The sequence below is a fragment of the Lotus japonicus genome, chromosome 3, assembly GCF_012489685.1.
Source record: "Lotus japonicus ecotype B-129 chromosome 3, LjGifu_v1.2".
In the NCBI taxonomy this organism is placed as follows: domain Eukaryota; kingdom Viridiplantae; phylum Streptophyta; class Magnoliopsida; order Fabales; family Fabaceae; genus Lotus; species Lotus japonicus.
The window spans coordinates 70,723,764-70,750,641 of record NC_080043.1 but is presented as its reverse complement, the minus strand read 5'-3'; the positions used below and the strand labels follow the sequence as shown (position 1 = coordinate 70,750,641).

The window sequence follows — 26,878 nt, the reverse complement described above, 5'->3', positions numbered from 1 at the left end:
CCTCTCTGAAACTTGCGACGGTACACCCTGGCATCCCTAGAGAATATGGGCGACCTGACCCGTTTGCGGGCCGTCACTCGGAAACATGATGCGCGCCTCATGGATGGAGGTGATCCTACGGACTCTCGGGCATGTGGTCCAACATCGGGAGATGGACTCACTGCCCTGATAGGTACAGTTGGTACGGGCTCCCTGGCTCCATGGGTATGTCTGCTGGTGGGGTCGGCAGCTGTGGGCTGCCAGAAGTAAGCGGACTGACCCTCTGATTGTGGGTAGGTCGAAAGAATGAAAATGCCATCGGGCGAGTCATTGGAAAGCCAATGTGACCTGCACTAGGTTCCCTGCACCATAAAATAGTTAGCCCCTGGTATGAGAAGTAGCCAGTAGTGGGGTCCATATGCCAGCCAGAGCGTGCTAGGAAGTCAGCGTGGACTGCGATGACTGGAGGGAAACTCATCTAGACACCTGTTGTCTGCTTATAGGAAAAATAAGTGCAAGGGTGAGTCAAACGCAACTTTGCACAAGATACACATCATATGAAACAAACCTTAGTACTCAAGACAACATATCATTAATCACATACATATTAGCAAACACAAGGAATATCATGCAATATGGTTGAGTTCTCCTTATACCTTCGTCCTTTGAATTGACTTCTCTCACTACTTCTTAGGAAATGGTGAGTTCATCGCCAACCTTTTTATTTTATTCCTTTATCATGTGAATAGTATGTTTTAAGGGACTGAAGCCTTAGCTTCATTAACTTCGGAAAGTCATCTCGGGAACATGGACACTCCTGCCAGTCCACTCTTTACCGGACAATGATCGCTCAGTAGCTCACAGACATAAATACACGACTACCGGTCCTTGTTACTTCATATTAGGCCAGCCTTTCCTGGGACCCTTCCGGTAGCTAATAGAGAGGTGGGACCATCGTGTAGATCCCGGGTCAATTCATCTCTGAACATGACCACCTTTGGTGTCTTTGTATTCCCACTCTCCATAGTGGTAGTGACAGTACTTTCCTACCCCTTGTTGCTCCTAGGGTGTGTTTTCAAACACCATCCATCGCCCCCTTATTCATCCATTAGGTTTCTAGTAAACTAGAAACAAGCATCTGTATCCTTACTCCGTGGAGTAAGTGTATTTCATGTTTTATGAATAATGATCTCTAATTAGATCGGGTAGTTCGCAATCCAAGCGGGAAAACTTATTCCGCCGGTAATGGTTATGTACTTTTAATTCCATAGTTGAAAAGGTTCACTTGCCTATTTCTTTAACATATTCCATTTATTTAATATACTTATCCTAAAGGTCATACCTAACTGATTATGGGTAGGTTTTAGTTCAAAATCAAGTATCAATAACACATTAAGCCGGGGATCAACTTCCCTCTTCCTACTACCTCAGATGCTTAAGTATCAGGGGCAATCCTGATACCATGCCGAATGACTTATAAATCCTAAGTACCGTCATATCCCATGACGTACTAGTATTCCCTTTCTATTAATGCAACATTTCAGTCAAGCACAAGCATTATAATCAAATCATGACAATTCAGCATCATTAGACAATTCATCAAGACATAATCATATCATTCAATCATGCATCCAATAATACATAAGCAATAACAATATGCTTTCTATCGCAATAAGGATTAGCTCCATAAGTTATGTACCAAGACAAGGTCTTGTCTAACCCCCCTTAACTTTGACTCTTAATAGGTTTTGGTCTCGAGAGCCTGAATCTTCACTCTCTCCATCATTGATTATGCTAGGGTTATTATAAATTCATTTTGCTAAAGCATTAAGCTAACTTATGAATTATTTCATTTTCTTTTCAATTGTCTTATACTTTTTTATTGATCAAATTAATTTTCTTGACCTGGTTATGTCTTTCATTTTTATTTATGTCCCTAAATTATTAACTACTAAATCCTTAATCAATTCTAAATTTTCTAACTTGATTTATAACTTAAAGTCATTTTTTTGTCGTTGCTAAAATCACTTATTCATTAAGTTACTAACTCAAGTTTTTAATCCATAACCTAACCTACTGACTTCTGATCCTTACTTATTTTATTTCCAGTAATCCTAACACATAATCAGATTCAGAATCACTTAATTAAGTTGATTATTCTTAGCTTAAGTTAAATTTAATTCAAAGTTTACTTGCAAATTAAGAAATTCATAAACTAAGCTAAAATTAACTTCTGATACTCCATTCCCATAGTTTCCAAACTTCTGAGTTCATCTAAGCTAGTTTCAGAGGCTAATAATCAAGGATTCATGTCCTATGGCTCAATTCAAAACTGGCCGAGAAGTGAAAGTTGGGGGTTTTCACCTCAGGGCTCAATCTTCAGTTCTAGCTATACTAACATGTTCTAACACCTTCCAGAAACATAAACCAATCAATTTGGCATCTCAATTCACAGCCAGGAGCTCAACCCGATAGCTTGATCGAGCTCCAAAGTTCAATTATTGGTTTAGTCGATTCCTAAGGTTTCAATGCTCAAAACTAGTCTAAAGCTTCCTAACATTGGTCTAACATGCATAAGGGTAAGTTTTTGATCAAAAAACGCGAAGAAATAGCGAGTTACAGAGAACTCACTGAACAGCTCGCTGGAGAAGACGACCGGAGCTTCGTCGACGATGGGAAATCGTCGTGTCTGAGCTGTTCTGGACGTTGGTTATTGTTCTACAGGTGATAAGGAAGAGAATGGTGCTATTGGGTGCTACTGGAACAGTCTGAATCGCGAGCAAAGTCGAGTTGTAGGTGCTGGAACTCGCCGGAGATGAAGAACCTCGTCGTTCTTGAGCTTCTGGCGTCCAAAGCTTCGTCAAATTAACCCAGATCGCTCCCTCTTCCCTCCAGAAGCTTAATGGGACAAGAATTTCTCACTAACACTCACTGAATTGAGAGAATCGAAGAGGAGAAGTTTGTGAACTTTCTCTCGGGTTCTCCCTCTTTCTGAGCTCTTTTCTCACCCTCTTTAGCTTCAGGGACTTAGAATTAGTTGCAGAGGACTCATAGGTTCGGTTTGGGGTCATTTTATAGGCTAAATGGTGGTTAAAGTTGAAAATCAAGCTTAGCTCCTAATCTAAGTTGCACCACCAATGGTTCTACATGCAAATGGATTAGCATGGTGCCCTAGGCTGCATGTGGTCTGATGAACACGTTCTAAAGCTTCAGAGATGCTTATGGGGAATATGTGCTGATGATTGTAGGTTTTAATGGCTGCATAGTGACTATTTCAATCAGTAGTAGTGACGCCTCACACTAGTTGGTCAATTATTTTATTATGTCTTCAGGTCGGGACAAAAATGGTACTATATTACACTATTTTAGGCCAACTACAGATTATTAAGAGTTTTTTTTACTTACATTAAGGCCTTTAGTTTAAGTAGGTTTGTTTGGGCTAGTAGTGGCTTAGTCCTGTAACCTCTGTGTTCCCGAAGTTCGAACCCTAGAGATGCAAAGAATGCCTTTGTTTTCCCAATTAATTTAATCTAGTACAATAATAATTAAGTAATACAATGATTTCGACCTATATGCAGTAAAATATTTCATTTAAGTATCTTGTATGATTTTCTCGCCAGCTGGAAAGAATAAGAGATTGTTCCGCTAGTGTTGCTTGGTCAACAATTTGGAGAGTTTGATTTTCTTTCATCCAACAGTCTTCTACTTCTAGTTGACTGCTCTATGACGGGCTTCCCTGTGTCCTGGGGTATTTCCCCTCTAAAAGTTTAGGATCATCTTATTTGAATGATCAAAGTATCATTCATTATATTAGGTTAGGGTTTCGATCAATCTGAGACAATGACATTTTCACTGTCAAGAGATGTGATCAGATTATTTTTCCTATCCTTTTTATCTAGGTGTCTCGAGTTTTATGGCTCTTGGGCTTATAATGACCATTGTCTTTGGTACTTTCTATTGTCGGTTGTCCTATGCTGACTTTTCCGACTTTTTGACTACGCGCAATTTAATCCTAAGATAAAATGTCACACATATGCACACACACATACACACTTGCACGCATATATATATATATATGTATATACTATATGTATCTATTCTATTCATACTCCTAGGGTTTCGCATCGATTATGAGGTTTTTACCTTGTCAGTGAGAGTGTCAGGTGTTACATTTTGCCATCTCCAATTATCATTTTTACACTGTCATCAAACCAGCATATCTCCCCATCCCCAAAACACACATACCACACATCTCTCCAACAAGCTGATGCATTGGAGGGACAACACAATGCACCACCACGCTGGGCATCCTCATAGTTTGCCCGAATTATTCTACACCAGGTGTTGTCCCCTTCTTGAAATAGCCTCCACTTCCATTCTCCTAACAATGCAACATTGAATTTCTTTAGGTCTTTTAACCCCAAACCCCCAAACTCTTTAGGCCAACACATCCTCTCCCAACTTACCCAAGACACCTTGTTTCCACCCTCCACACCACCCTAAAGGAATTTCCTCATGATACCTCTTAAGAATTTTTGCCACACCTCTCAGAATTCTGAAGAATGATAAGTAGAACAACAAGAGCGCAGACAATACACTCTTGATTAGGCATTTACGACCACCAAAAGACAATGACTTCCTACGCCATAAAGAGAGCTTATTCCTTACCTTTGTGATGACCAGCTTCCAGAAATCAAGTAACCTCTGATTCCCTCCAATCGACAAGCCTAAGTAAGTGAATGGAAGAACCATCTCCTTACAATTCAGAAAATTCACAAAACCCCTAATTACCTCACTCCCCACCGCCACCCCCCACAACAACTCTTCTTGAAATTAATATTTAACCCGGAAGCTAATTCAAAACACCGCAATACACACTTCCATGCTCTAACATTTTCCAAAGTAGCCTCTCCAAAGAAAAGGGTATCATCAACAAACTGTAAGAGTGAAACTTCCACCTCTTGACTAATGCCCACCTTGACCCCTGATGACCCGGGATTTAAGGCTATTTTCCTAGTTTATTTGAATGCATTTTACTATAATATTTAAGATATTTTAGTCATTTTAGGACACTTTAGGCTTATTTCATGCATTTTAATATTTTTATTTAGTTTTAGTATTTTTCTACATTTTATATTATTTTTCTAGATTTTATTAGGATTTAAATTAGCTTTATATTCTATTTAATTATTATTAGGATTTATTTACTTTAATTTAGGAATAGATAATTTTATTTTAAGGTGTTATCTTATTTTTATCTTTTATCTATTTTTATTTGCTTTATTTTAGGAGAAGATAGAGAAAATTCGGAATTAAAATAGAATTATGGAGGCTGGAATCATGCGATGTGCAAGTGCACGAGCTTACCATGCACCTGCGCTGGGATCGTGACACGTGTCAGTGGCGGGAAGAAAATGCACCAGATGCACGCGGGTGCACCGTGTTACGGTGTGCCTGACTACGCCAGATCATTTTCTGCATCAGATAAGACAAAAACGCACAGAACCCGAGAAAGCACTATAAAATCAGTTTTTAACCTATTTTTTGAGGATCTTTTTCATCTTTCTTTTCTCCTAAACCAAATAAAAAACCTTTGGGAGACTTGGAGGCAATTTCTTGGTGGAGAGGAAGGCTAGGCCCTTGAGGGCCGGTGTCAGGGCCATGGAGGAGGTGACAGCTTCTCCGGATGTTCATGGCTCCGTTCTATTTTGGGTTTTGCTTTTCTCTTTACCTATTTTATTGTTTTGACTCTCTTTTGGTATTTGGAATGACTTATTTGATTTTCTTTCTTGTTCAATATACTTTTATGCAATTATAATTATGAGTTTTCATTATTTGGTGTTTCTCTCTATGTTTAATGCTTCAATTGGTTAATTGGTAATTTAAAGAGTTTATATTAATTCATAAATAGATTGAGAAATTGATATGAGTTAATGTAGCTTAGTTCATAGGAAGGGGAAAAATTCCTATGTCTTAGGTTATTGATTCTCTTTGCGCGTTCATGTATCTTTTGCCAATATGATGCTTTTTAGGATTTGCATGACAATTGAGAAGTTGGTGTGAATTTAGTTTATGAGAGGAACCACTCTTGCATCAGTCATCTTAAGAAAGACATGTCTTAGGTAGGGTTGAGGTTTTCTAGGTGACAATAGGAGACATTAACTCTTAGGTATGAATATCATGAGTTGGAAAAGAGATCTAAACCGAGTGACAAGTCGGGATACTCACCTCTCTAGGATAGGATTATCTAGTAGGAACTATTAGGATTTCTTGAGTGACAGTCAGAGATTCTATCCACTAGGACATGAACTTCTCAGGTTAGGAACAGAGCTTGAGAATGTCTTATCGAGTTGGTATGTGCTATAATGCTCCTTTTATGATCACTAGGGCTTAAGGAATTAATGCTAGGTTCTTAATTTGTAGATTCGCTTAGCTAAGAAATTAGTAGGTGAATAACTCTTATCGACATCTTAAATGTTAATTTCATCTTATAAAAGTATATTGGTTGAGAATAAGTTGTAAATCAAGTGAACACATTTTCCAAATACGCTTTCTTCTTTGTTTACCTCCGTGAACTTCTTTTATCGCTTTAATTATAGTTTTTTTCCTTTATTTAAATAAACCCACATTTTACTTTTTAAACCATTCATCAATCATCTAGCTAGTGAGATTAATACGTAGCAACACAATCCCCGTGGAGACGACAAAACCCGATACTATACTACGATTGAGTCTTGAAAGGGATTTGATAGTAGTTAGTGGAGGAAGAATTCTTCATTAAATATCCTTTCATCAACCCCTGAGAGTTTATTAGTGCTAATCGCCCTCTTCACTAATCCATTCAACCCTTCCACTACTATTAAGAATAGGAAAGGTGCTAAAGGATCACCTTGTCTAATGCCCCTTTCCGGAATGAACTCCTTACTTGGGCTCCCATTTACTAATACAGACACAGAGGCAGATTTCAAACATCCCATCACCCAATGGATCCACTTTTCACATAGCTCCATTCGTCTCATCATATACTCAAGAAATCCCCAATCAATTGTATCATACGCTTTCTCAAAATCTACCTTAAACACAAGTATAAGTTTCTTTTTCCTCTTAGCCTCATGGATTACCTCGCTAGCCACAACAACACTGTCTAGCATCTCCAACCTCCAAGGAACGCTGATTGATCGGTATTAATTACCTTTGGCAGCACACATTTCAGACGCCTCACCAATAATTTTGCAATAATCTTGAACATGCACCCTATTGAGCGAAATAGGCCTAAACTCGTTTAAGCCATGGGGAGACTCGACCATTGGGATTAAGGTAATGAAAGACGCATTGCACCCCTTAGGCCAAGACCCAAGCTGATGGAATTCCTCCACCATCTTCTAAACGCGCCCCTTTATAATATCCCAGAATGATTTTAAAAACCGGAAGTTAAACCCATCTAGTCCAGGACTCTTATCACTAGCACATTCCCACAACGCCTCCTTAATCTCATCTAAGTCAAACTTAGAGCATAGAAATACATTATCATCTTCTGAAATTGTCTTGAAAGGTACACCATCCAACTTGGGACCCCTACCTTGTTGTCTTCTAAACGTTTCCTGGAAAAACTCCACAACCCCCCTTTTTATCATGGCTGGATCCTCGACCCAACTACCACCAAGGTTCAGCCCCCCAATGCTATTTATTCTCCTCCTCCAATTAACAACAGCATGAAAGTATTTGGAGTTCGAGTCTCCTTCCCTTATCCAACGTGTCCTGGAATTTTGAAGGAGAATGAACTCATGTAGCTTAGAGATTTTTTAGAATTCAGCCAACATCGATTGTCTTTGTCGTACATCCTCTATACTAAGATCCTCATCCTCCGCCTTCAAATCAAGCTCATTAAATGAATCAATCAGCTCCTTCTTCTTCTCATGGACATTACCAAATACCTCCTTATTCCAAACCTTTAACTGTCCCTTCAAGGCCTTCAACTTTTCTTTTAACACAACCAGCCATGTTCCCTGGTCATCTCTCACAATTATTACTAATATTCATATAGATATATTTTTATAAGTTTTCCAATGTAAAAAAATAGATTTTTATCGCAGTTAATGACCTTTATTAATACGTTCAAAAAAAATGACCTTTATTAATTTCTGTAACTCAAGGTGAAGGTATTTTGTTCAATGGTCGTATAATAAATTTTATTCATATGTTCCCTATTCTGCATTAGTTGGCTTCGAGTTATGATATATACACACCTCTCCACTCATTTTCCACCTTCATTTTCTATTATTTTTCTTTTCTCTATCAATCAAATCACCTATCACATCTTTACTTTCTTTTTCCTTTCTTCATATCTCTCTCTTCCTCCACCTCTCCACACCTCAAAAATGAGGTGTGAAGATATAATTATTCGTTGGCTTCATTGAAATTTATAATCCCAACCAGAGATACTATCGACATCAATTCTTAATATACTCCATCTCTTCAATTAAAATTGTGAAGTATTAAGTTGCACGATATGTTATTAAAATTAACAAAAAAAACCATGTTAAATAAGAGTTATATTAGTATTATACTTATAATTACAGTCAGTGGCAGTGGCAGATTAAGGACTCCGGGGTCAGGGTTCAAATTTTTCAAATGAACACATCGGTGAAAATATAATTAAAAACAACTTTAATATGTTTATACATCAGAAATTATATAAGTCATAATTGTGTAAATATGTGAGTCTTTGGTGTAAATAGGTGCAAAACTTAGTCTACTTATATAATTAAAAATTTTCAGGGGTTCAAAAAAATTATATATGAAATTAAGTGCAATTTTTTTGTTCAGGGGTTCAAATGAGCCTCCTCAAGTACACATAGGTCCGCTCCTGATTACAACACTTCTTTTTATATGCAAAACTATAATAAGATGGAGTATAAGGGGTACTCAAACCGATAGTACAAAGAAGGAAATTAAACAAAAACAAAATTAAAAGACTTTGTTCAAGTGCTACATGCTTGATTTTCCTTAAGTAAGGTTTTTTAATCGAGTCTTGTGGATAAAAAATCTTCCATTGAGAGAGTTAACCCCACCCTGATATAAATGTTCCCGACTCAAACAAAATTGCCTACGAAAGAGAGCACCCGTCTTACACCATAGGATAATGGAGCAACCTCCAATTATATAAAGTTAGTAAGATTATTTAATGTAGAGGCACACTTGTTCGGCAGAGTGAGTTTACTTGAATACGGGTTTGAGTTCGACTGTTTAACTAACACGTTCAAGATACTATTTCAACCCACGAACTTTCGTTCCTCAACCTTTACTATTAGAGGACGTAGAATTTGACCTTTATGATCATGAAGCCATTTTTAATTAATTAATTTAGGTGGGATAAAATAATAGCAAAACAAAATAATGATGACACCTGTTGCACTCAACTGCACGTTGAAAACCGCTTACAGATTATGCCCTCATTCTCACTTCACTTTGTCTAGTCAAAGTCATGTTGTTATCTACATCACTGTTCTCGTGTAAAATTAAACTCACCACAGTTCATGTAAAACTAAAAGTGAAAAAAGGAAATAAAATTAATGAGATTTTAATTAAGAGACACTTTTTTTTTAGATAAATCAAATTTTATTGAATGAAGTACGAGAGGTACTTCAACCCAATACAGAAAAATATATAATCAAAAGAGAAAATGACACTAACCGGAAAAACAACTAAAAAAAAACCCTCTCACTAGGAGCAAGTCTTTAAGAGACACATGATCGTTTCCTTTTAAGTAATTAAGGTTTAAATTTCCAGAAAATAAATCCCGCTAAAAGCATTGACGCATCAAAAAAGTTTGAGTTGTGAAGACAATATACATATAAACAAAAAGTGATGGTAAATAATACATATAATAGTAAGAAAATAAATTGTTTGAGGCAAATAAAACAAACAACACATAATATTAAAGAAACATCAAAAAAAAATTGTGGGAGCAATTACCCCCGCACCCTATAAAGTGAATTTGTCATTACCTAAAAGAGTTAGTCTAGTCTTATCAAAGATATAAATGTTATTAGCTAAAATATTAAGAACCTATTAAAAACTGAAAGCCACACATGGTATGTAAGTTAATGTATTGGTTAATTACTTCATCTCTTAAGTAAATAGTTGGAGATTAGATTTCCAATTTTAACTCATGTGAATAAGAGAAAACTCATTCATGAGTCTCTTATTGCTTAATGTGCTGACTATAAAATAATAAATTAGTATCGCTATGGAGACTGTTAAATAAAATCTATAGTATTTTTTTGTTCCACTTGCAAAATAAAATTATAATAATATATACATATCAATAATAATTAGATTATACTAATTCAGACTTAGAAAAACATGTTACTGTTTGGTTAGGTTGAGATTGAAAGCAATAGAGAGAGAGAGAGAGAGAGAGAAAGATAATGAGAATTAGCATTGAAATGATGAAATCAAGTATCGTGTCGTTGAATTGAAACCCTGAAAAAAAGCATTTAATAACCTCTAAAATCAGTTGAGTCTTCGTTTCATTCATTCTCATATTTCTTTCTTTATTTTTATTTATTTTTCTCGCATTTATTCCAACAACAACTCCTTCACTCAACAACTCTCCCAACCACGGAAAACGACATACCCAGAACGAAAAATCGTGACTTTCTTCAATTTCCAGCAATTTTGTGTGGAAAAATTGAGTTTGGAAATCATGGGTAATCGTTTTGTGTGCATGACGAAGAAGGACTCCAAAGAGATTGGATCCAGAAGCAAGAGAATGGGTGGTGGTGGTAGATCACAGAGGAAGATGATGACTGAAGAAGACTTGCATCTTCAAGCACTTTCCATGGCCCTTCAGCAGCATCAATTGTCTCAGAGGTTTGAAGGTTCCATGTCTAGGAGAATTGGTTCCACTAGCTCTAGAAGGAGAACTTTACCTGATTCAGTTCCAGTCAACAACAAGCAGGTTTGTGTTTTTAAGTTTGATTTTGTGGGTTATTGATTGAAAAGTTTTGATTTTTGAATGATTTGAGCAGAGTTAGAAAGTGGGTTATCATGATTGAGATCCTTGAGTGGTGTTGGGTAGAAGTGAAAACTACTAATGAATGTGGAAACATGTTTGAAAAGTTTGCATTAGAAAAAGAAATCAAGGGTTGCTTTTTTGGGCCTAAAAAGGTGTATCTAGAAAAGTACAGGGCCAATTCACTGTGTTATGAAAAGAAGATGGGATTTGTTTATGATTAATTGCCTGTATTTTGTACTGGTTTACATACCCCACTTCCCTGACTTGTGTGGGATGTGGTGCCCAGGGTTGACTCCACTAAATACTAATGCTTTTTTTACAAAAGTTATTCTTAAGAATCATGGGAAAAATGCTTTTTTTTTTCTGCTATTTTAGAAGAGTATAGCACAATTGTGTATGGGGAAAGTTTAGGCTTTTGGCATTACTTCAGCCATTATTTTTATGAGCATTCTCACCATTGGTACTTTTGTTGAAATCATCATCTATTGTGCATGTTTGAATTAACTTCTTTTTCGTCAGAATCAATTCTCAAACCCAGACCCTACTCACAAAAGTTTATCCCCATAATGGATTCTAATTTTAGACTCAATTGTGTGTGTGGAAGGATTTCCAAACATGCACTTAATTCTTATATAGCGGGATTGCTTGTGATTTAATATAAAATTAGTCCTTCTTTTAAGGCATCTTTGAGAAGTTTGAGTTTATGCACAGAATTATATTTAATATATTCTTGAGTGTTGCAAATATTAGCATGGACCTAGAGTTGAAAGGAAATGAGTAATAAGTAAATATACTCTTCAGTCTTGTATTTTCACAAAAGATTGGTTAACTAACTTTGTTAGCCATGTGTCGGAAATTATTTATAGAGTATAACAATACTGTTTTAGTGCATGTTTGAAATTTTTTCTATAATTGATTCTAAAGCTAAAATAAATTCTGGGGAGAAACTTCTGTGAGTAGCTTCTGGAAACCAAAATTGATTATGAGAAAAGAGAAATTGATCCAAACATGCTATTAATTCTTTTCGATTGTGCATGTTAGAATATGCTTCCCTCCTGAATTTTATTCCAAATATCCCTGATCATTGCCAGCCATATCATGTTCAGGTTCCAGAAGATCTGGAGAACATTAAAATAAAGAAGTTTGTATTAATCCATGGAGAAGGTTTTGGAGCATGGTGTTGGTACAAGACTGTTGCCTCTCTAGAAGAAGCAGGACTGCTTCCTGTTGCCTTAGATCTTACAGGTTCTGGAATTGATCTCACAGACACCAACAGTGTCACTACATTGGCAGAATATTCAAAACCTTTAACTGTTTATCTTGAAAACCTTCCTGAAGATGAAAAGGTTCGGATATGTGAATTGAAAATATATTTGACTTTAAGCTTGTTATGGTCTTGCATTCTGTTATATTTCATGCAAAATGGAAACTTGCAGGTTATTCTTGTTGGTCATAGCATTGGTGGTGCTTGCATTTCTTACGCGTTGGAGCATTATCCACAGAAGATCTCAAAAGCAATTTTCCTGTGTGCTACAATGGTGACCGATGGCCAAAGGCCTTTTGATGTTTTTGCTGAACAGGTACCTACTAGCTTCTTCATTTACTTATGCTAAGAGTTGAAATCTTCAAGGTTCATAGTACTATAAATGGTGAATAAATCCTCAAATCAATCTTCAATTAGTTAATAACAATACATGCTAGAACATTGCCAACTATACTTTTTTAGCAATTGTGTTATCATGTGGAACATAATATCACAAATCTACTATCACACAATTATTTTAATTTCACAACTTGGATTCAGTGGTTATAGTTTGAAGTCTTAGTCAACTTTCCAGTGAATATTTTGTTGATCTAATATGCTGCTCTGCGACCATGATTTTTCTGCCTTGGTAATTAGTTTATTTTTAGCTGAAAACACTTTATTGTGAGAGTAAAAAAACTTTGAAAAGCTAAATGCCTGCTCAGCCTCAGTTTGAGAAAATATTTTCTCTTTTCAAAGTTTTTTTAATATTTGAAAAACTCTGAAAACAATTACAATTTTTTTTTACGATTTTCTTTACAAATATTTGAAAATAGGAAATTAAGTGAAACTAAGGTAGCATTTTTGTAATTAAAGTGAAATTAAAAAATAGAAACAAAACGTTTTGAGATTAAAAGTTTTAAAGTTTCTGAGGATGAAAAGCACTTCTGGGATTTTGAAACAATGCATATTCAAATGTGCTCATAATTAGAGTGGTACTGGAATATTTTCTTACTATACATATATAGCTTCTACCAAAGGAAAAGTTCTGTTTGATGCATTTTCATTTCTGAATCTGCATTTTTTTTCCTTCTAATTTCACTTTGTTTTGCATTTTGCTTGGAAGATTTGATAATTGTTCTCACAAACTATGCTGCAGCTAGGATCTGCTGAACGTTTTATGGAAGAATCGAAGTTTCTGATATATGGGAATGGTAAAGAAAAGCCCCCAACAGGATTTATGTTTGAGAAAGAGCAGATGAAAGGGTTATATTTTAACCAATCCCCAACAAAGGTATGCAGGATTTGAGTCTAATCTTTGTCCATCTAAATGTTTTAGCTCTGTCTCTTGACTGTGCATTTAAATTAGCTACGTAAAGCTGTATAACCTGTGATAAATAGTAAAGTTGGGAGCTAAAAAACTCTTTCGTTAATTTTTTCTCCTGGTTTCATTCTCTCTCTCTCTCTCTCTGTCTATCTCTTATTTTTAGCACATGTTTGGGGTTGAAAGACAAAAATATTGTATAGAACTTTTTGTAAAATCGTAATTTCAAATATTAAAAAATACAAAAGAAATAACGGTTTCATCTAAGACTAAGTATAACTGTACTGATAAGTACGTGAAGTGGAAAGCTTGTTGCCTTGATTAGGGTATATATAATCATCACATTATTTGTTGCCTTCAAGAGACACATGCTTGTTGAACAAATTTTCCAAAATGATTTTTAGTTTTTTGTGAATCCTTGGAAGTATATCTGTCCAAGCCTCCAAGGTATTTGTTTTGTTTAGATTGGGTGATGATTCTTGGATCTGATTTTTAGTATTGTATAGGTGGGAACTATTCCTTTATCTGGAGGGCTTTCTTTCCTTAATAATTTGGTTTGTCATACGAGTCACCCGTCTAAAGCTATTAGTCAATTCAAGATTCCAATTTTTATTGGGCTTTCACTTAGATGAGACCTGAATGATAGAGAAAGCATTGTGATTCAATCCCTTTTGCTTTACTTGATTCTGCCCACTTTTATTCCTTTATCAAGATAACAGAATATGGCCTTTTTAAGTCTTCTGGTATCTTTTCTTGTGATTCGAACTTTCCATTTCTTTCTCATTTTCTTTAATTGCCCATTTGAAAATCTGAAATCCCTCTAAGCCTCTAAGGTCAAGTCTTTTTTATCCACAACAGCAATTAATAAGACCAATAAAATGACGTGCTTCTAATTTATAGGCTCTCCCTCAGTGGTTCTGGTTCTCCCCTCACACTTATTTTACATTAAGGTCAAGTTCAGAAACAGAAGTCTGTCTATTTTTGTTTGGTATCTGCATGAATCTTGGGTGTGCCACCTCACTTTGGAGCAGTATCTCTTAGTTTGCTTCAAGGATTTGGAATGGGACTAAAATTTGGTGGCAGTGCACTATGTTTGCAGTCCTGTGTTTGTTTTGGTTAGATAAAAATGCCCATTTTTTTTAGGGCCTCGGTTGCCCCTAGTTTCATTTTGGAGGTAGGGTTATTGCTCCCACACTGAGCTGTTTCAGGGGAGTTGCAATTACTGATATGCAGATGGACTGAACATCCTTGTTGCATTCTTGATTACATCTTTGTTTGCATCTCTTTCCTTGTTCTTGTCTTCATTTTTCTATTTTGGAGGATGTCTTATCCTCCCTGTTGTCCTACTTGATTTCTTCTAACAATCTTCTAATGTTCTTGAATGTTATCTAAACTACTTGATGCTTTTTTTTGCTGACATAAGAGCGTGATTGACCAATAACAGAAAGATACACTGTTATTAGATTGTAACTTAATTTCCAGCTAGACTTCATATATTGTAACTTACATGGTACATTACAGGATATTGCTTTAGCCATGGTTTCAATGAGACATAGCCCTCTTGGTCCAATCATGGAGAAGCTGTGTTTATCTCCTGACAAATATGGTGCTGGCCGCCGATTTTACATTCAAACCCTCGATGATCGTGCGCTTTCACCGGATGTGCAAGAGAAGCTAGTGAGGGAAAACCCACCTGAGGGAGTTTACAAAATCAAAGGCAGTGATCACTGTCCATTCTTCTCTAAGCCACAATCTCTCCACAAAATTTTGGTGGAAATAGCTCAAATTCCATAGCTAAATGGTCACCATGATTTGTTTTTATCTTTCCACCCCCAACTTACATTAAAGAGTAGAGTTGCTATGGCATTTATTGACCATCATATATGGAACCCCAATTGGGAGAGGTATTTTTTATTTATTTTTATATAATCATGAAATATAATAGAGGAAGGGAGCATGATTTCATTGCCTTTGAAACAACATTAGTATTCAACTAGTAAGTATAAGTAACTTCTGTAAGCCTTGTTATTTTTTTCCGTGCTTATTGTATATAGTAATAGTAATAGTAATATTAATTTTTGTACTTTACATTTTGGCTTTGACAACTAATTTTTATTTTTATTACATAGTAAAAAGTGCAAAGGCTTCGAGTTTGAGGTTTGTGGGATGAACCTCACATTCACATTTTCTCTATTATGGGATGAACAAAGTCATGAGTCACGTCTTTGTTACTCTCACGATATGTGAGGAGTCAAGCTATTTTCCAAACACAACGATTGGAAACAATAATTTGCAACAATCAATAGTTCATTCCTATCCAAATCTTGTTATAAATTCCATGAGAATACTCTTCAGTGATCACATCATTATTTAATTTTCTCTCGTAGAGCTTCATGTAAGTAGATAATTCAACTACCATTTTCCCTATACGTCTCTTCTTTAGCATAGAAAAGGAGCATGAAAGAACATATTGTCTCACAGATAGTGCGAAAAGGATACTACTCATTTCAAAAATAAAATCGTAACTTTTCACTTTATCATTATTTCAATTATTAAATCCCCCACATTCATCCAATACTAAATAGTAAATACTTTTGAATTCAAAAAAAAAAAAAATAGTAAATACTTTTAAGAGTATCACTTTTGGGGAGAGCTTTGACTTTCATCACACCAAGTTGAACAATATTACCCCATTCTATCATATTTTTTTCCTGAAAGGGCCTCAATAAAGAATTTTTGCGGTTAAAGCAAAAAAAAAAAACTATACTCTTCCATTTTTTTCAATCTCCAATATTTTTTCTACAAAAAACCCATTCTATCATATATTTTTATTGACTGAAATTCAAGTTAAATAAAACTTGGAAACCATATAAATCAATTGAACCCACATCAAACTAAAAGAGTGTATTAGAGAATGTTACTAGTATTTTTATAACTATGACTCTTTCCTTTCTTGGTCAAGGGCATGAGCCCAAACAATTCAACATAGCTGCAAAGAAAAGTAAAAAACGAGTACCAGCTAGCTTAAGCCTTAATGCCCTATGCGGAACTGACTTAAATCTAGTTCTAACCAAATAACCCACCGATAGTTTAAGACCCCATTTGGAAGAATTTTTTTTTAGCTTGTCTTATAGCATTCCAACCAAGTTTTACATAGCCCAGGAAATCCATAGCGAGTTCCACATAATCCAGGGGCAAATGGGTACAGACCAGTGTCCGAGCAATTGTTTTTCTTCTCGTAATTATGATATTCCTCTTTAATAGTTTTTCTATTAAAATGGTAGAAATTCCTCATCATAGGATAAATGTACCAAAGACAGGTTAATTAATATACTTACAGTAATAACATACATGTACAGCATGTGCACGCTAAAATCAAGCAATAAGCCTTTCGACAAAACACAATTCAACTACATGTCCACTGAACAGGACAAAATGCTTCTTCACCCTTTCTAACAGACTAACTATCCCATAACAAGTATCAAGTACTTCACAGTTGCATCCCAAACACTGAAATATTCACAATTTATGGAGAGACACACGAACCATACAAGGGTGGGTCTCTAACCCACCAACATGGTTAACAATGCCAATCTATTTTCAGTAGATAATCATGTCAAGAGATCTGTAATTTTGCATTCCCTTCTTCATTGTGCAAGGCTCCGTCAGGCAACTGGATCATCATTCTGTATTCCACATGTGGTGAAATAGATTAAAAAATCAGAAGACTGAAAAGCATGTTCAAGTAATCTTATTTTAACAGAAGTAAAACTTACACATACTTTACAAGTTGCATAGGCTCAGGTTGATCTGAAATAGTTGTGGATGATGTCCTAAACGGAGACCGTAGCTCAATGTAGCAGGAATTATCACCTCAAATCTTTGCAAGGCATTATTGCCTTGACTGAGTGTCCATTGTCTGTATGTAACACTAGAAAGTTAGTAGCAATATTGAATGCAAACAATACTATCAAAACTGATGAATTTGCATAGAAAATAAAGGTAAGGCAACAAATTGACATTTTAAAGCACATGATCTACTTATAAACATTAATCAAGAAAACCAAATTGCATGATGGTAAAAATTGCAGCGAAAAAATCATACTATGGAGTAATAAATTGTAACCAACACAAATAGCAGTACATCAAATAATCAAGTAACTGGAAGCAGCTGAGGTTCACTGTTAACGAATTATTGACATACCATTCATTGATGTTTAACTATTATAGTTAATTAACATTAGTTACTATAAGTAATGACATGTCAATAAATTATTTGCTATAGTGTAAGCAACTTGAGTTAAATGGTTTATGCAAACATTTCTCCTAGAAGCAATATACGTGAATGAAGCGGCTATCACAAAGTAGGCGCAGAGGACGCTGTACCAACCTTTGAAGGCTAAAGTGTTAGGGTCGGTTATTCCTAATAGCCAAACAGTAGAGGAATAAGGATACAAGTTTTTTTTTGGTATTTTCTGAATTAAAATACTGATATTATTTAAAGTAATTGACCCCTAAAATGACTTACAAACAGTTCCACATTGACATCTCAACACACATGCACTTACATATAAACACAGAACAAAAGGATTAAAAAGCTGAGATTCTGGTGAAATCAAATTTCAAGCCTCAAGGTTTAACCCACTTCAGACTGTAATCTTTAATTCCAGTAATCAACAACAATGTCAGCAATTTTGATATTCCATTTTGCTAAAGATTTACATGATTGTCTCAGGGCCAATTTGTTTAAGCTTACAGAAAGTGATCATCATTTGTAATTTTGTAAAGTAGAAGTTATTCTTTTAGGTTACAACTTACAATTATAAAAGCATTTTTTTTCTTAGTTATAATTTAGCTTATTTCCAAAAGCTACTCACTCAAACTCTCAAAGCATCTTCTGAAACAAAATCAAGAATCTGATATTTTTAGATTTTGATTTTTACAAAATATAAACAAACTAAATTTTGTAAACTGAATTTTTTTTTCAATCACAGTAACTTTTTCAGGAAAAAAGCTGGAGCAAACGGGGTCTTAAGAAGATTAGGAACAATAGATCAAAGTTGAGTATTAGCACTCCATTCAACATTCACTTAGACTCAATAGGTGAAACAATTATACCTACTTCAATGTGATTCTTATATATAGCTTCTGAACAATTCTATAACTATAACCAACTAATGATCAACAAAAACGTACATAGTATACTATTCTTCTGCACGCAATAATCATACATTTATGAATATGATGCCATTATCAAGTAGTAATTCAGTTCCATTATCCAAATTAGTGAATATCTTGAATTTAATAATATTACCACATAAAAGATATCATTAAAAGAATCCTTTGAGAAGATGACCAGATGTTTTAGTCACTAATTCTGGTATAACTGTATAAGAAAAATTGCTGGAATAAGCAAAGGCTGGAACCGGTTAGATAAGATTAATGGAACATTTTTCTGCCTTTCTTTAAATAACATTAATTGAAGAGCTTATATTGGTAAACACTATATTTTCCACAAATATATCTTAATCAAAGGCTCAAAAGTACCACCAAGCTTGGGGACAGGATATACCATTAACTTCACTGAAGATTTTCAGAGAGATTAATCTTTATGCTAGAATGAGTTTATAATCTCTCAGTTCATACAATAAGGCTCTGAATCTCATTTAGGAGAGACAATGAATAATAAAACTAGACATGGATGAGTAATGACTTACCACAGATATTTTAAGACCCGGAAGATGATTTCTGTACCCAAACTTGTTTCTGCAGACAACCATTTTACATGGTGAAAATCAAGCAAAATGGCATGACAAAATATATCAGTATATGAGATGTATACCTCATGAGCACTATTCCCAGCAACACCTTTCTTGGAAGGTTTACCTTCACTCAAACTCACTGCACCTTCATCCTTCACTATATAGGAAGCTCCACGGCGAGTAAAATTTCTTTGAGAACCTAGAAAAGATTTCAAAATTTTGGTTGAAGCATATATCCATTAGAATCAAGACAATAACTTATAATGTTTATATTATGCTTCTTTTGTTTATTAGCCATAATCAGTATAGGGACACAAACCATTCTCAACAGAAGGACTGCCACGCCCAACTGCAGAAGCTGAGAATTCTGGACTCCTATTTCCTGAAGGAACACTTTCTTTTACTTCTCCTGCGATGTATAGAAAATCACCAGTGGACAATAGATTTTAATCACCCAGTTTTACTTTGAAATTTTCAAGTTGGGAAATGATTTCACAGTATTCGTACTCAATATTGGAGAGAAATATATCATCTATTTTGTTTGTAAACAACTCATTGTCAAGTCAGGCCATACCTTCAACTGATTCAGGATTTGACAGAGTAGTTTGCGACCATGAGGATGATGGGTGCTCATTACCAGAATGTGAAACATCAGAACGACGAAGAGGTGCCCAAACACCACGATCAGGTCTATCCTTGTTTCTAGTACGTCTTTCTGTTTTCTCACTGACACTACCTGAACCATGCAGATCTCTTTTTATGAACTTTTCATCCGAAACCCTTTTAGAATCTCCTTCAGAATTAACTTGCCCAGCATCATGACTAGAGACTTGATCACTTAACCCAGACCTTGAAATGAAAGGACGAGGTGGTCGTTTCCCATTCTCAGAAGTTAAGATTTGAATCTTAGGTTGTGTACCAGATGCAGACTGACTTTGACGAGGTTCATTATTTTGAAGTATGCTTCTGATCAATCTTCCACTACCTTCACGCCTTTGGGTCTGTTTTGCAGATGTTGAAACTAGAGAACTTCCAGATTGTACATTTTGCTGTTTTACCATACCTTCAGCGGCCTGAAAGTTCCATCAAATTGTTCACCATAACAAATTGACAGTGATGAGCTTATTCGTTTTTTAGTGTTTGTATGTTTTTTTTTGGGGGGGGGGGAGCTAAAAGTACATTTGAATGATTTAAGTTAACAGCTCCAAAATAACTTTCAGGCAGAATAGAAGTAACAATTAAATTACTTCTAAACAGAACGATTCTGATGTGATGTCTACTCCTACAGACGAACTCTCAAACCTTACATCAAATGTTCACAAACGAACTTACTTTTTTCTAGCTTACTATGAAGAACATAACCTTATCATAGGGAAAAGAAATGAGCAATGTATGATTGAAAAGAAATGAAATCTTTATGGGTCAAATATAACTTACATTTGGAATTTCACGCTGTTTTCCTTTCAGAAGAAGAATTTTTTTCTTTCCCGAGTCAGAAGTCAGTGGAATTCCAGAAATGGGACCTTCAATGCCATGCACTGCATAATTCATCAATCACAAACAAGATAAGAAAACCGAAACATTCACATGAAGCTAATCTAAGTCTGACAAAATTTAAAGGAAGAAAATAGAAATGATGAATTACAAGTTTCAATTTCAGAAGTTCCTTTCGCACTTGATTCAGCAGATTGATCCTCTCGGCGCGGTACCGCAATAAAGGCTGACTTGTCTCGCAACTCTTTCCGATTAGCAATCTTGGCATTGTCCTTCTGAACATACTGACAATCAAAACCAATACTCAATAAGGAAAAGAGCTCACTGTTCTTTTGCTAGCATAAGTAGAACATTATATATAGAAGTCAGACTAGCTTGAAAAGAAAAAACAAAAGTCAGAATGCAAAGAAAAATGCAGAGAAGACATTAATTTGTTACATGGAAGAAATGGTTTGTAATTGATCTACAGTTGCACAAGCAGATTTAGCCGAAAACAGAAGCTAAAACCACAGCATTTTAAAATGCTAGAGTAAAGAAAGCTACTTGGTCCTTTATAAAGCAATATTCAACAATTGTTCTCACAGCATCAACTGTCAAAAAAGATAATAACACTCCTTTTTCTCTTGATAAGAGAAGCATGCAGTATTTTGCTTCAGTGTGATATTGGAGATGGTTGCAACATTTAATAGGTTTAACAAGAATGGAATTATGTTGCCTTATTCAGATTATAGAAATGATAATAATAAATTGCTAACTTTTAACTAAACAATTAAATTCCTAGAAGTTAAAAATTAGAAAATACAATACTTTCAGATTATTTTCCAATCCTTTGGCAGTGTTTTTGTGTGGCTTTCATGAGTTATATATAGGAAAGACAAACTTCGCTGTTGCTACCAGACTTCCCTCACCCTAAAATGTTTTAATTGAGTCTTTGCTTCAATTTCCAACTAGTTCTTAGGCAGTGAATTAATAACTCGGTTTCTATCGGGTCATATTGCCTCTTTGCATCTCGCTCATTTGGCTTTGCTTGGTTTCAATAAAAGAAACAAGAGCATGGGACATGAAAGGAGATTGAAATGGAAGTGAAATAGTTTAACAATTTCCTTCACAATTGAGTATTGAAAATGAATACTTTGCTAAGCCACTGAGTACATTAATACTATCATTGAACATTAAAATGGTAGACAGAATTTAGATTATGGGGCTACTTAGGAGGCAATAACAGTAACAGCATGGCGTTATCGTGTATTTATTTTATTAACAAAGAAATACAATTTTAACAAAAATGAAGTAAAACCATTCAAAATGAGTCAAGTGATTATGAACTTGCACCAACATTTGTAATAACATTTCATTATAAAGGCTTACCTTTTTCTTCTCAGATCCCCGTTTAGCATTACCAGAGCCAGGCTTGCCTGGCAAAGCAGCTCTAGCTCTTCTGCTAATTTTTGTTGCTGCTGATGAAACCTATCATTGATTATTAAAAACACAAGATGAGTATCTTATCCCAATATATAACCAAGCGATTGTAAATAGTTATAATATCTTATCCCAATATATACCCAAGCGATTGTAAATAGCCATAATGATATGAAGGCATAGATATGAAGGCATAGTATAAATTATCTGTAAATTTTTTGAGGTAGTACATTTTCCATATTCTTATTCAAATCAAAATTCATCACCCATTGCAGACCAAAAATATAGAGAAGCAAGCAAAAAGAGAAAAATAATATATAAAAAACAAAACATATGCTGAACTTTAGAGATCTGGAACCAACAGGTTGAAAAGCACAGAATGCACAAAGCATATGACCAATAAAACAGTTACAAGTTGTAACCCCAAGCTTGGGCAAGCCTAAAGTTCGAAATCCAATCCAATGTCCTAGTTGCTCGAATATAATTATTTTATTTAGAAAACTTTCCTAATATGAATATATTATCCAAGTAGTTATGCATATCCTATCCATCGGGAATTTAAACAAGTGGAAAATGAGAAACTTAAAGCATGAATCATTCACACAATTTGTTCCAGTCTCAGAACAGTTAGTAGTACTAGTATCTTTTAGCATTCGGTAATAAATAACAACAAATAGAGCGAATAAGGAGGGAAACTTAAATGCACAAGAAGTTTTCACTTTTCAAATGTCTTTTATATGCAAATTCCAGCTTAACTCAACAACCACAAGTCCACAACTCAAATATCATATATACATTGGCACAGTAGACGGTAAGCATGCAGGCCCATAACATTCACAGGTCTCTTAAGGCTCCCAAAGTTTTCCAGTCCTCACGATATATACCATGTATCACCTTCATTGTATTTGAAAGATTTGCATCAAGTGGCTTTACAACTCAATTTACGTTTCAATTAATGAGGACATGTTTGTCCAAGGTTAATAAAGTAAAAATAATACCATATTTACATAACTATTAACTGGTTAAATTACAGCATGTGGCCCTTTTCACTCACATTATTCTCCAGTGTTGTCTTCTATCAAAACCTTTTATAAGCAATAAGAAATCAAAATGTGCTCCTAAGCCCCTTAAATAATGCATTGCTGTCTTTGGAAGGTAAAAAATGTTCCACATATATCTTACAATTTTTAGATATAATTTTTCTAAATCTTTAGTTCAAGATTATGTTGATTTAAACCAAAACTAAAATACAGCAGCAGTCTAGTAAACACACATGCAAAGCATACAATATGAAAGTTTCTCCTCGATCAAGTACATGCATGCCAAAATGCAATATAACAATTTATTCACTATACATCTAACAGCCGACTCAGGATAAACAAAATAAAAAGAAGATGAATACAAAGCCTTCCTTTCACCAATAAAGCTATAAGCTGCGAAATATATGTATCCATGGGAATGGGATTGAGAACCTAACTATGACACAAGAAAAAAGAAACAAAAAAGGCTAAAAAGACCTAGAATCATTTACCTGCACACCACTACCAAGAGCACGTTTCTGACGAACATATTCCATAAGGGGTGTGACAACGGGTGGTTCCTTGTTAGCCCCTAGAAAGGAGGAGACAATATAAGACACAATTGCACTGAAAATTGTCTTTAGATAAGTCCCCATGGACACGTTGAACCTGGAACCCTATAGTAAGATCCTTAAAAACCATTTACGACGGTGTTATTGGGAAGTAATACACTGTGGGGCAGTGGTGGATGAACACAAGACAGTTGGTAGACTGTTTGAGTAAGTGCAAATCAAATAAATTTGGTGAACTAATAACTAACCGGCTTGCTCAGCTTCCCTTCTTTCCAATTGTATTTCTGCGCTAGGAAGATGTTCTTCAGGTTTTGCAATGAGTTTGAGGAACTCAAGATAGTCTGGATCTGTCCTTATTAAAAATTTATAATCATAAACAAAAAGAGCACACATGTAAGCCTATAGGTAGCATTAAAAAAGTTATCTATTTAGAAAACATAAACTACAACTATATAAATACCTTTGTATATAGACCCTTCACGACCATCCTTTTTGGTACCTGGCTTCGGAACACGTTGAGAAGGTGCGTACTCAACCAATGCTTTATGCTGGGCACCTGGTTTAACATCATTACATTGAGATTTTGCATAGCATGAATGCATTCAAAAGTTAAAAGAATCAGAATACCAGAACTAAATATTTTATATGTAACCCTACCCTAAGTTGTCAATCCCAGTTCTCAGCTCGTTGCGTCCAGCCTCAAAACTGAGATAGCGGGATGGCCGGGATAGTGATTTTTTTGTCTATACTTTTTTTAACTTATACCATATATAAACATACTAAATCATTGATAAATACAGGATAGAACAGAGGAAATGGGGGTCGAAGTTGGTATAACAGAGATGACGCTGGCCAAAGAAAGGTCGGAGGTCTTGTCGTGGTGGTTGCCAGCCAGTTCTGTGTCGAAGAGAGGGAATGTGTGAAGATAGAATAGAAGAGAAGAGGGTCAAAGTGGGTAGAAGAGAGGGAAAGGTCGAACAAAATCAAAGTCCCGTTGCGAAAACCTGGATATACCCCCAACATTTACATTTGGGGACGATTTTTGGAAAAATGGGGCCTTCACTATCCCGCTATTATGGAAAAATCCGTCCCAGGGCATGGAACCCGGGATTGACAACTAAGCCCCTGCCCCCTACCCCCAGCGATTACGTCACCCGAAAACGCCCAAATGAAGTTACAAGACAACCAACACTAACCCATTTAACAAGTCAAAAAGCTTAAATGCAAAATATAACTACTCAAGTCCAATCAATTTAAAAACCATGTTCCTAACCCTCTCCCTACAGTATACATATGCATTTCAAAAACACAAACACCACGAACATCAGCTAAGAGCAAGGAACAAAAACCCAGTAGAATTTGATCAAATGGGTGACATTTTTTTTACCTTTTTCGTTCACAAAAACATGGCCATGAAAGAATTCAGCGAACTCGAAAACATCATTAGGGTGCTTGAAGTCAATATAAGCTCGGGAATATCTCTGATGCTTGTGACTGCAAAAACAACATCAAATATTCAAGAATTCGTAAACTCATTTTCCTTGAAATTGGAAACGCAACAACGCAGCAATCAATTCATCAAAGAGAAATAGGGGTTTATCGGAACCTGGTGTTGCCGGGGCGAAAAGAGAACCAATTGTAGCGAGAAGCGAAGTGGTTATCGATTTGTTGGATGAGATCAGAATGAGTGAGAGATGGAGGTAAATGCCTAATCACCACTTTGGTTCTTTCCCTTTCCGAACGAACCTTCATCTTCTTCTTCTTCCTTCTTCCGAATTCGATTTCTACTGTTGCAATTCAACAGAAACGAACACGATTTCTTCGTTGCTTCGCATTCGCTTCTTCTTCTTCTTCTTCTCCTACCACAAACTGGGCTAGGCTTCTTCTACCTTTATGACCCAATACGCCCAACTCAATATTGATATTTATATTATATATTTTATTAATCTTAATTTGAAAAAAAATAATTATTAAATGAAATTTATTTGAATTAGTATGTGTTGATCTAGTTGATTTATTTCATTTGTTAAATAATTAGATATGTGTCAATCAGAATAGTTCATGTGTAGATTTATATTTGAGGAACCACGAGGTGTTGGTTTGCATCTGACGAGAGCGCGGGTTGTGGGAGCATGCACGGCATGTGAAGCAGGTTGTAGAGGCAAAAACACATAAAAGTAGATCCGATAAGTGGAGAGGGGCATAAGTGCATGTTTTGGAGGAGGTGGACGAGGGAGAGGTGGAGGCATGAGTGAGCATGTGGGAGAAGTAATCTGATACTTGCTACGTTGGCCGACGGTGGTGGAGGGAGAACTTTGGGTTGGGTGGGACTAACGTGGGCTAACATGGTTTTGCTATTGGAAAACATAAAGAAAGTGGTGTCAACAAGTAATTTTATATTATCATTTCAAATGAAATTGTAAATAATGGGGTGAACATGACGGTGTCGGGTCTCCCTTTGCCTCCGCCATTGCACGCAGATGTGGCAAGTTTATACAAAATCAATCACAACACTCTTCCATCAATTCCTTCTCATAAATGAACTTATTTGATATATCAACCTCCAAATTAATTCCATTACAGATACCAGAAAATTTAAATGTAACAACTTGCTTAAAAAGACTGTTATAAGACCCTTGACGACAATGAGGAAAAGAAAGAGTACCATTGGATCCCCTTGTCCAAGCTCTTTCTCCATCTTAAATTTCTTACAAAATCTACAATTTACAAGGATCGAAACAATTGCAAAATTATAGAAACATTTGATCCACTTAATTTGTCCAAATTTTAGGAAAATTCATTCGACACATCATGTAATAGAAAATTCCACTTCAAGGAATCATATACTTCTCATACTCGACTTTAAAAACAAAAGAAGGTAAACAAAAGAAGGCTTCTTCTTGCTTCTGGCCTCACGAATGGCCTCATTGGTCTTGTTATTGAGCGAGTGCTTAGATTTAGCATTTGGAGAAAGCGTAGTGTGTTTTTTCCCATATTTTACATTGAGTAGGAGCATATATAGGACATGACCACTAAAATTAAAAAG

General features: G+C 35.5%; 2 protein-coding genes across 3 annotated transcripts; one reads left to right on the top strand and one right to left on the bottom strand.

Annotated features, from left to right (window-relative positions):
- The first annotated feature begins 10,409 nt into the window (after window positions 1-10,409).
- LOC130745603 (putative methylesterase 12, chloroplastic) lies at window positions 10,410-15,654 on the top strand. The gene is made up of 5 exons (XM_057597949.1): window positions 10,410-10,942; window positions 12,106-12,345; window positions 12,436-12,579; window positions 13,402-13,536; window positions 15,088-15,654. The coding sequence occupies exons 1-5, from the start codon at window positions 10,688-10,690 to the stop codon at window positions 15,358-15,360; spliced, it is 1,047 nt and encodes a 348-aa protein (XP_057453932.1). The 5' UTR covers window positions 10,410-10,687; the 3' UTR covers window positions 15,361-15,654.
- A 1,184-nt stretch (window positions 15,655-16,838) lies between these two features.
- On the bottom strand, window positions 16,839-25,739 carry LOC130745601 (regulator of nonsense transcripts UPF3). 2 transcript variants are annotated; one of them, XM_057597948.1, is made up of 14 exons: window positions 25,439-25,739; window positions 25,220-25,326; window positions 24,293-24,388; window positions 24,081-24,179; window positions 23,773-23,852; window positions 22,191-22,289; window positions 20,974-21,106; window positions 20,766-20,866; window positions 19,903-20,401; window positions 19,648-19,737; window positions 19,409-19,527; window positions 19,284-19,332; window positions 17,343-17,485; window positions 16,839-17,252 (listed from the first exon to the last, which is right to left on the bottom strand). In XM_057597948.1, exons 1-12 carry the CDS (start codon window positions 25,582-25,584, stop codon window positions 19,294-19,296), a joined length of 1,608 nt encoding a protein of 535 aa, XP_057453931.1. In that variant the 5' UTR covers window positions 25,585-25,739; the 3' UTR covers window positions 16,839-17,252; window positions 17,343-17,485; window positions 19,284-19,293. The 2 variants fall into 2 exon arrangements, with proteins under 2 accessions (XP_057453931.1, XP_057453930.1); XM_057597947.1 differs by having other exon boundaries at window positions 17,349-17,485.
- Window positions 25,740-26,878: the final 1,139 nt, after the last annotated feature.